The sequence below is a fragment of the Sinocyclocheilus anshuiensis genome, unplaced genomic scaffold, assembly GCF_001515605.1.
Source record: "Sinocyclocheilus anshuiensis isolate Anshui unplaced genomic scaffold, SAMN03320099.WGS_v1.1 scaffold2504, whole genome shotgun sequence".
In the NCBI taxonomy this organism is placed as follows: Eukaryota; Metazoa; Chordata; class Actinopteri; order Cypriniformes; family Cyprinidae; genus Sinocyclocheilus; species Sinocyclocheilus anshuiensis.
This window is the reverse complement of record NW_015536617.1, coordinates 971-11,332: the sequence shown is the minus strand read 5'-3', so window position 1 is coordinate 11,332 and position 10,362 is coordinate 971. Positions and strand designations below refer to the sequence as shown.

Below are 10,362 nucleotides of genomic sequence, written 5' to 3'. Positions count from 1 at the left end.
CTAAACGGTTCATTTGAATCAGTGAGTTGTCGACTCGAGAACAACTGCAATCGGTTCATTCTAATTCGTCAATGGGTTTGGTGCGATTTGCGAACCGATTTCCCCCTTGAAACATTTTTAAAAATCAGTTCGTTCTTGAATCAGACACCGCTTCTGCGTCTCGGAGCACGTGTACTTGAAAAATGTACTTAAGTACAGTAACGAAGTAAAGCTACTCCGTTACTGTCCACCACTGCATTTATTCCATTATAATCATTCCACTATTTTGATTTCAAATCCAAACATTGTCACTGAAAATGCTTTTTCAGCATTGCAATTCTTTTTTTACACAGTGATGCAATTTTACTGTAATGCAATCTTTCACAGACATGTTTAATGTGCATGAGCGCACGGTCTACAGGAGAGCGCGCGAGCGCTGAATGGTTAAACACTGGCAAGAATTAAAAAGTAATGCAAAAATTTTACTTTACTTGTATAAACTTTAGTAACGATGTGGCACTGCCTCGATTGTGCAAGTGACAATTCCTGTGTCAACTGTGCAGCGTGCAGCTCGCTTATAGATAGACGCGATGTGGTGATTTGAAGCCATTTGTGTATTTTGAGAGAGAGAGAGCGAGAGAGAGAGAGAGCGCGTGCGGTGAATCACTCACGCTGTTTGTGAAATTACGTCTCACATGAGGTTTTCAAATTACTTTGTAAGTTATTTAATGAAGAAATATGAAGGTGAGTACCTCACCTTCAGCATTATAATTATTTCACCCGCGCCAGACAGAGACTGAGACTCTGAGAGGTCTGAGAGACTGAGAGGTCGTTCCAAACCTCTCACGGCAGCGTCATCAGCTTGAGATCGTTTTTTTTGAGATCAGCCTTTTAGAGACCGCCGATCGATCATCCCAACGTGATTATCGGCTGATAATGATCGGTAGCCGATCAATCGGAGCACCCCTAACTAAAACTGTTGATTTTTCTCAGGTATTATCTAAGGGTGCATCTTTTGAGAACATTGGTGTGGCGGTTGACTGGGTCTCTTAGATTTTAGAATCTGGATGTTGACTTTTATCGGTTTGAGTTCAAATTCTGTTTCGTACATAATCCTCACAGGCTGATAAACTGGCAGTTACTTTGTATGGCGTTGTGGTGTAGCGTTCCCACACTGTAAGCTAATGACGTAGCGCCAAGTGAACCTATAAAAAAGGAACGTACGTTTCTGTTATGTATGTAACCCTGGTTCCATAAAGAACGAGATGCTGCATAGCTCTGCCTAGGCATGGGCCGATTAGCGGTTTCAAAACCGGTAATATTTTCCGTTATACCGTTCCTGCGGTATGCAGCTCGTCTCTGTTCTGGACTTGCACAAACTGTGTTGCAATGCAATCGTTTTCCAAAATGTCATTTATGTGATAATACGAAGTCTGTAAACGACCGTTAACACAGGCCCAGAGACGTTGAAGATGGACGCAGAGAAAAATACTGTAGCAGGCAGATCACTCACTGTTCATTCACAAAGCTAGTCAGAACAGAATATTCTGTTTTTTCTTCAAATTGGGTTATTATTAAATCAAATTATGTATATGAAATTATATAACTAAATGATATGAAATGATATAAATGATATGTATATGAATTATATAACTAAAATTAAATAACTGTAATTACAGATTTAGGTTAAATAAAGATGTCAGTCTTTATTTTTCTTCTTTTTAGGAAACAAATCAAAGAAAAAATAAACAAATTCTACTGTTCCTAATATTCTGTATGTTGCTCAAAAACAAAATATATTGTGTTCAGCGGAAAAAAGTTGTTGTTTTTTACCCAGTCATTTAAAGAGCTGTAACGACAATACCGTGATATTTTTGCTTAAGGTTATCACACCGTCAAAATCTCATACCGGCCCATGCCTAGCTCTGCCTTTGTTATGAATCCTTCATAGAAAAATTGGAGGAGTGTGTCCTTTTGAAGCACTGGTGATGTGGCATCTCTGAAGGCTGCACTTGCACCATCAACCAATGAATTTGTATGATTCTACAGGCTTCAGACAACTGTCACACCTGGAGGGTGTTCCAATAGCGTCAGCAACTGACACAGTGTCTCATTCCCAACTGAGTGAACCAAGTTTACATACGAAACTCAGACAGTCTCCGCCTCTTCCATTTCTTTTCTGACTGTGAAACAATGGCCCAGGACAATGTTGCCACCTTGTGGACCAAACTAAATAGTGCAAAAAAAACAACAAAAAAAAGTTCTGATCTCGAATAGTCAGAGAAAATATGGACTCAGACTTGAGATGAACTTGAATCCAAGTCCGGTTTTGTACAGGCTTAAGTACTACACACTGCAATAATGTCCAACAGGTTTTGACAGCTACCTGCACACTTAATTAAAGGGGTCATATGATGCGATTTCAATTTTTCCTTTCTCTTTGGCGTGTTACAAGCTCTTGGTGCATAAGTAGTTCTTAAAAGTGTTAGAATTCCAAAGGAACTCCGTTAATTTGACAGCAAAATACAACAAAGAATATCGTTTACATGTAGCGCGCATAGGTAGCGCGTCAATTCTCTCTCTCCCTCTCTCACTGCGTGTGTGTGAAAAAAGCGACGGGGAGTCGTGCGCTTCACACTAGAGTTTACACATTTAATTACACCAAATACACAAAATAATGTTCTTTTTAGCAGCATCATATGACCATTTTTTATGCCACGTTAGGACCAAAGGCTATTTTCATGCTGTGAAATTTTTACATGCCTGAGGTTTTTGCTTGGTATTGGACGTTTTAAAAATCGTGCATCTGATGTACTGTGGTACTAGGTATAAAACAATCTCTACTTGTTGTCAAATTTCAATATTTGCAGAGTATATAACATCATACCGTCCATCCCTAGTAGGACTGTATCTGTTTTAAAAGCAGCCATTCCACACCCACACACTGAATGGAGTATGCATAGAAGCTGTGTAACAGAGTCCCTGCCAAGACAGACTCTTACCAGTTGTTCCCCGAACCAGAGACATCACTTATGAGTTGTGTGCTGCTGAAGAGAGAACGCAATGGCCCCTGCAGAATCTCAGCTAGGACTCCCTCCTCCATGTCCACTAGCACAGCCTGCAGACACGCACACAGATACACTTGATTTTCTGTTATGTTGGGAACTAAGCAGTGACATCTGTTTTTATTAGGAATGGTCATTTTGTCTACTCGAGTACTGGATATGAATCAACTGAGTACTTATTTTTTAATTGTTGGTCCATATATACATGTAAGACTGTCATCTTTGGCTGCAGTATATACAGTCTTGCTGCTCTTTTAATGTATTTCCCCATGAGAGTGAGATTCTATAGGCATTATAGGCCAAACCGCGCATATCTCAAACTCAAGTTCACACACACACAAACACAGAGTGCACAAAGCTGTGTCCAGATTCTACTGTCCCATATGCCCCGACATCGATACATCACCTAACATGGTGCTCACCCTGGCCTTTAGAGCGGTGATCCTGCTTCCTGTAGAGTCTGCTCCTCTCCTACAAATACACAACACACACACACACACACAAGATCCCACAATAACTCAAGTAGATCAGTAAGGAGGGGAGAACATGTGGACAAACAAAGTGACATGAACGGAGTAGAAGGGAGTGTAAGAAGAAGAGAGAGAGGCTACCTTTGGTCAACATTTCTAAAGAAGCTGCTCAGCGCCTCATCATAAACTCCCATCTGCAGAGACAAAAGCTAGACTCAATTAATGGCTTTTTAGATCAGACTGAAAGCAGCATACAACTTTACCAGGTTAATCTCAACATGGATTAAAAAATAAATATATATATATATATATATATATATATAATTACATTTTTGAATGGCAATATTTTGGCTGTATTTACACTGCAAGGCTTAAAATGCACAGATCCGATCTTTTGACTTTTCAAATTTTGTCCCTGCCTGTTTACAATCACTTAAGACAATCACTTAGTCAGGACTTAGATGTAATTCTTTTGGGTTACACTTTATTTTAAGGTGTCCTTGTTACAGTGTAATTATACATTTAAGTACTGAGTAATATTAGATAACTATAAAGATAACGATATTAGCGTCCACACCAGCGAAAGATATCGTCTGTTTATTCTAAGCGCATGCGCGTCTGTCGCTTTAAATTCTCAAGCTCGTGATAGCAGGATGGATTCTGATTGGCTGTCAATGTTTGTATCGTTCATCAGCTGGAAAAAAATGGCTCTGAAAATGATTCAAACTATATAGTTTCTCTGTGCCTTTATCGTTATAGCTGTGGTGTGGACTCTGCTGTTCTTTAATATTGAGAACAATTTTTTATATCTTTATCGTTATCTTTATAGTTATCGTTCTTGGTGTGAACGGGCCTTTACCCTTCTTTTGAAGTGGTTGTACTTACTGAAGGATTGTCTAATATCTGGAAAAAAAAAATGGCTGCTGTCTTTTTTCAGTCCCTAGACAGACTTCAAGGATTAGTTCAACCAAAAATGAAAATTCTGTCAACATTTACTCACCTTCATGATCTTCCAAACCCATAAGACTTCAGTTAATCTTCAAAACACAAATGGAGTCCCAAAAGGTCATACAACAAATCCATATCAATCAAGCGGTTTAACCCAAGTCTTGTGAAGAGATACGATCGCATTATACAAATGAAAAGATTAAATTTAAGCTTTTAATTACATCTAAACAATCACTGGCACGTTTAATGCTGGATGCACAACACTTGGATTAAACTGCTAGATTCATATGGATTCGTTTTACGGCACCTTTATGACCTTTTTGGATCTTTTACATTTTGGTTACCTGGGCTTTCAATGCCTGTGTTTCAAAGATTAACCAAAGTCTTATGAATGACATGAGAATGAGCAAATGATAATAATTTTCATTTTTGGGTGAACCATCACTTTAAAGAATCTCCTGCTCATAGATAAAAACAGAACCAATCCCGTGTATTTATTTAGGTCAGTGGCCAGACTGAAGTGTCAACAGATCCACAAATTCCCTCACAGCACAGTAACGATTTTAGAAAATAATTTTTTTGGGTGAATCTCATGAAAACAATGTTAACACCCAATGCATATAACTGTAAAGCAGAATTTAGACATCATGGAGGCACTTGTACTGTCCCGTATGCTGGTTTTAATTTAAACATGTAATAAAACAGCATTTTTTAAATCATATTACATCTAAACATATTTGTATATGTATTTATATTTAATGCAAACTATAATTTCTTTTTTTTCTTTTGATTTTAGGGTGAAATGTGACCCAGATGTGCTCTTGACAGGCTTTGCGAGATTCACATCTTAAATCTAAATCTTACTGTGAATAGATTCTGACTGAAATTATAAATAAGCTGATTTTTGTAAAAAGGATACAAATATTACATACTCAGTCTACCTGTAAAACAGTTTCATGCAAGTCATATAAAAATAATTAGAAAGAAGAACCAAGTACTTTAAAAGACATCTCTCTCTATAGTTTCATATTATTTCTCACTTGATTCACATGTGCGTGTTCTCGGAGTACGAGGTCCCAGAACCGGCAGCCCACCTGATTCCCACACTGACCAACTGAAGAAAAAAAACATAAACCGACGACATGAGGCAACAAGACAGAAATTCTTGGCAAGGGGTTTTATGCACTTTGTTGTTGTTGTTGTTGTTGTTTTATTTGGGAACCAATGACAGCTTGCACTTCTCTTTTTTCCATGCCAGATATGATTGGTGGAGTAGTTTTGGTTTAGTATGGAAGAGGATCTAACAAAAATTAAACGAACACTTTTAAATATGAGTATTTATTTGTCAGTTTTAAAACTGGTTTATTTATTTACATTTTAATTAACTAATACACTGATAGCTGATTTCTACAATTTACTTTAAAGTGGCAAAGCAAACCAAGTCCTCCATATCAGTAGTCTTGTGTTGATAAATCACATCTAAAAGATCACCCACTCGCAAAAACTGTGTAAATTACACAAAAACAGCCAATTGTAGCATGCATGTATGTTTGTATGTATGTAGAAGAGGGATTCAAAATCCAGTTGGTTCAAATCTAAAGAGGATACGGTTGGGTTGAATTAATATTATGCACTTGACGACGGAAGGGCTGCTCTATTACCGACATAACTGAGAGAAGCTAAATAAAAGAAGAAAAACTGCGCTTTGAAAACATGAAGAGGCTGGGGCTGTAATACAAGAACTTCCTGAAATCATAATTCTTAAAATAAGGTTTAGTTCTATTTCCTGAGTGAAATTACCATGGTTACTGTAAAGATATAACAGAATTCTAAATGTTTCAGTCTCTGTAACGTTAGTTAGCACATGTGATAACGAGGTTAACTTTAGTTATGACCATTAAAGATGAACTCTCTTACCTTGGACTACTATGGACTGTGTCATCTTTTTAGTTCATACCATTTTATCTACTGAAATTTGAATTTGTTACATGATCTCCATCTAACATGCATCTGTGGACCTGTCGCTTGTTAGTCGGCGGTTGTTGTTTGCTATAGAAACAGTGTGCGTTTCTTCTTCTTTGGTGTTTATTGGCGGTTAACAGTGGGCGTTTCGCGCGACAATTTGACGTATCACAGTGCGCAAGGATATTCCGTTTGTAGTTTTTCATTTTAGCATTTTCCTCTAATCATTTTATCCACAAATGTAGATTTTCAGGTCTCAACCTGTTTATACTCTTCAAAAATTATTAAACTGAGAACAAAAAAAAGCTGGGATTGTGTTGTATTTAGCTGATAAGTATTATTATAAGTTAATACCCCTTAAATAATTTTTTACCTGTTTTTCTGTTTAAAAGGTTATTATCGATATTTTTTAGCTTGTGGAGTTGATTTTTATTAGCCTTATTTATTTATGTGTCTAATGGAGTTATTTGATTGTAATTTGAATTCTATCATGTCCTAATTTCTTGCGATACTTTCTTGTTTGTAGCTTTTTCTATCATATCATATTTGGATAATGAGCTGTTGAAAGACTTTTTTTTTTTTTACGAAAAAAAAATCCTTTATAACTCTATAACAGTCCATTTCAAAGAATAAATCCATGTGTCCCAGTCCATACTATCCACCCTAAACAGTATCCAAGATTAGAATTAGTATGTACCTGGTCATAGTATGTTGAAATCCTAAAGTCACCCGGTCCGGATGGTCTACCCAGATGGCAACAGAGTCTGGGGTTTAAATGCAGAGTCTTGGGTTTGGTTTAAATTTGGCACGTCTGGCTTGATTTTGGTGGATTTTTGAAGTGCAGATCCATGCACACCCTTCACTTAAAATCACTTAAATTCGCCAAACTTAAAGCTCACGTCAGTTCACCAATGTGACAACATTAATCTATGGAATCCCTGTTAAAGATACAATACTTAGGTATTACAATTACGTGAAATGCACAGATGCACAGAAGTTAATTTTGAAGAAAAGTTTCCAGACCAAAAGACCAAAATAATAAAAAAATAAATGGTTATAAATACATATTTCTCTTGTTGGCAGTTTTTACTGACCAAAACAGAATTTTTGTTGAGGGTCATCTCTCTGCTGATTGCATTAGCCCTAAATTGATGCATCTATCTTTGTACAGTTTCACTTGGAAGAAAAAAACTCGCATTATATAAAAAAATTTAAAAAACTGTAAAATCACATGACACAGTTGGTTTAAATATATGTTTGAATAGATGAATAAAATTATAAAACTGAAATTGCTACAAGGTTTCTTATGCAACGCATGGTTAAAGGGATAGTTCACCCAAAAATGAAAATTTGACAACACACCCATTAACGTAAACTACGCCAGAGCGCATACACACCTCACGCACCGGATGCCGTGCGCGCGCCCAAAGACAGTTGGACATAGTGGTGTATTAGAGGTAAAATATTATATAAATACTGTTCGGTTTCTGGCACAAACCGATCGTTTCGTGTCTTAGGACATCAATGTGTCGTCACGAGCCGCAGGGTTTAATTTGGATTTGTCTTTGCATGTTTTTTTTACTCTCATGGATTTTGTTACTATTGCCATGCATTATACGACTGATAGACTGCAACGGCTGGAGTTAAAAATCATCAAATGTGTTCTACTGAAGAAACAGTCACCTACATCTTGGATGCCCTGGGGGTGAGCAGATAGACAAGACATTTTTCATTTTTGGGTGAACTATCCCTTTAACTGAGGAAGTTGTATTGAACGTCTTTAGCAGTTATTTGATATTAAATATGGAACTATTAATTTGCCCTTGTAACTACAACCTCCTTTAAAGTGTGTTGTTGTTATATTAATTTAATATAAATATATAAAATTATTATAAATTGATATTTACGTTCAGTTTTGTTCAAATATTTACATCACCTACACTACTGCAGATGTAGTTGATATTTCACAGGACTTAATATACAAATACAGATACGAAACAAATATCAGAAAACATCAGCTTTATTAAAGTGTACTGTATGGCTTTATTAATATTTTGTGCATATTTGTTTAAAGTATCAGGTTTTTAGACATCAATTTATGATCTTTTTGTATCAGTTTAACACAACACTTGCAGTGCTCTGGTTTACAGTACATTAGTGATTAATGAAATATTTCATAGTGATAGAATACTGTAGCTATACATGATGCTGAAGAGACAGTAGTGCTTCATTCTTTACTGAAACACAAGCAATGACACAGGTTCATTTCTGTTGCCGTCGCTCAAGCAGCAGGACAGGTGCCCACACCGACTGCACCGCTGACCAAAGCCGCTTTACTGAAGCTCACAGGAGACTCGTTCACAGATAGGTTCCTCATGCAACCCGTGTAGCCCCTTCTGCTGAGGAGACTGTGGGGCAGCATGGAGTCTGGAGCAGAAAAAATTATCAAAAAGATGAATAAACTCTCTCTGACATTCATGAGCTACAATTATTGACTTTAAAATGGGAATAAAAAACATACAGTAGCATATAAAAGATACAGCCTTGTGCTTAGATTAACCCTCATGTTGTATTCCGGTCATTTTGACCCAGAGAGGATTTTTCCCAAAAATGTTAGTTAATGTTATCACACTAGTCTAAAACTTGCTGACTTTGGTCACACAGTGTATAACAACATCCAAAAATATTTCGATATTTTTAGTACTTTTTGGGGATGATGATCAGCAGTTAAAAAAACACAGTTTTGATTTGACAGTTACGGCTCTAAAGTCTGACTGGATGAGCCAAATGGATCCACTTTATAATGTATTAACATTTAAATGAATAATTTGATATAATGCACTTATTGTGCACATACATTTTTTTAAATGACTTACTTATATTTAAAAAATGCCTACATGTAATTACATAATCGCCAAGACAAATTTTATGCTGGCTTGCCATTCAGACCCAGCTAGAAATTTTTTGTTCTAAAAATGTTCTAAGAACATTACCATGGATTGTTCTAGCAATGTTTTTAGCGGGTAGTTTTATTTGTGTTCCCAGAACGTTCTCCTATAAGGTAGGATAACATTCTCTAAAAACATTCTAAAAATGTTTAGCGATAACATTGTTAGAACATCATTCCCTAACATTCTTACAAAGTTTTTAGCGGGTAGTTTTATTTTTGTTCCCAGAACGTTCTCTCAAAAGCTAGGATAACATTCTCTAAAAACATTCTAAAAATGTTTAGCGATAACATTGTGAGAACATCATTCCCTAACATTCTTACAATGTTTTTAGCGGGTAGTTTTATTTTTGTTCCCAGAACGTTGTCTCAAAAGATAGGATAACATTCTCTAAAAACATTCTAAAAATGTTTAGTGACAACATTGTTAAAACAGTATTCCGTAACATTCGTATAAAGTTTTTAGTTTTATTTTTGTTCTTAGAACGTTCTTCTAAAAGGTAGGATGACATTCTCTAAAAACACTCTAAAAAAGTTCTGTGATGACCTTCTATAAATGTTTAGTCACAACATTATTAGAACATTATCCCCTAACATTCTTATAAAGTTTTTAGCGGGAAGTTTTATTTTTGTTCCCAGAATCCTAAACCCTCAAAAAAAAATGCTTAGCTATTATGTTCTTAAAACATACAATTGTATTAATCTCAAAAATAAAACATCAAAATCTAACAGGTCTATTAAGGGCATCCACTTAATTTATTAGTAGTTTTACAAACAGTAAATTCTCAGCATCACATGAATTTGAAGAATTCAGTAAAGTGCAGTGCATAATTAAGCGTCTGACTGTTGTTTGCTCAGAGTGCTCATCATTGTCTTTGCTTGTGACGTGACATGTGACATGTGGCCAAGTATGGTGACCCATACTTGGAATTAGTGCTCTGCATTTAACCCATCCAAAGTGCACACACACAGCAGTGAACACACACACACA

At 36.2% G+C, this 10,362-nt stretch overlaps 1 protein-coding gene across 5 annotated transcripts in view; it reads right to left on the bottom strand.

Moving 5' to 3' along the window:
- Nucleotides 1–6,532, bottom strand: part of LOC107703869 (tubulin epsilon chain-like) — a 44,867-nt gene extending 38,335 nt beyond the window's left edge. For 4 of the 5 annotated variants that reach the window (XM_016506675.1, XM_016506667.1, XM_016506659.1 and 1 more), the window contains exons 1-5: nt 6,380–6,532; nt 5,503–5,576; nt 3,656–3,708; nt 3,467–3,515; nt 2,982–3,097 (exon numbers count right to left, since the gene is read on the bottom strand). In XM_016506675.1, coding sequence (XP_016362161.1) covers nt 2,982–3,097; nt 3,467–3,515; nt 3,656–3,708; nt 5,503–5,576; nt 6,380–6,404 — 317 coding nt within the window. In that variant the 5' untranslated portion in view covers nt 6,405–6,532. The remainder of the gene's footprint in view (nt 1–2,981; nt 3,098–3,466; nt 3,516–3,655; nt 3,709–5,502; nt 5,577–6,379) is intronic. The other variant, XM_016506684.1, reaches the window with a different exon arrangement.
- Between the last annotated feature and the right edge of the window lie 3,830 nt (nt 6,533–10,362).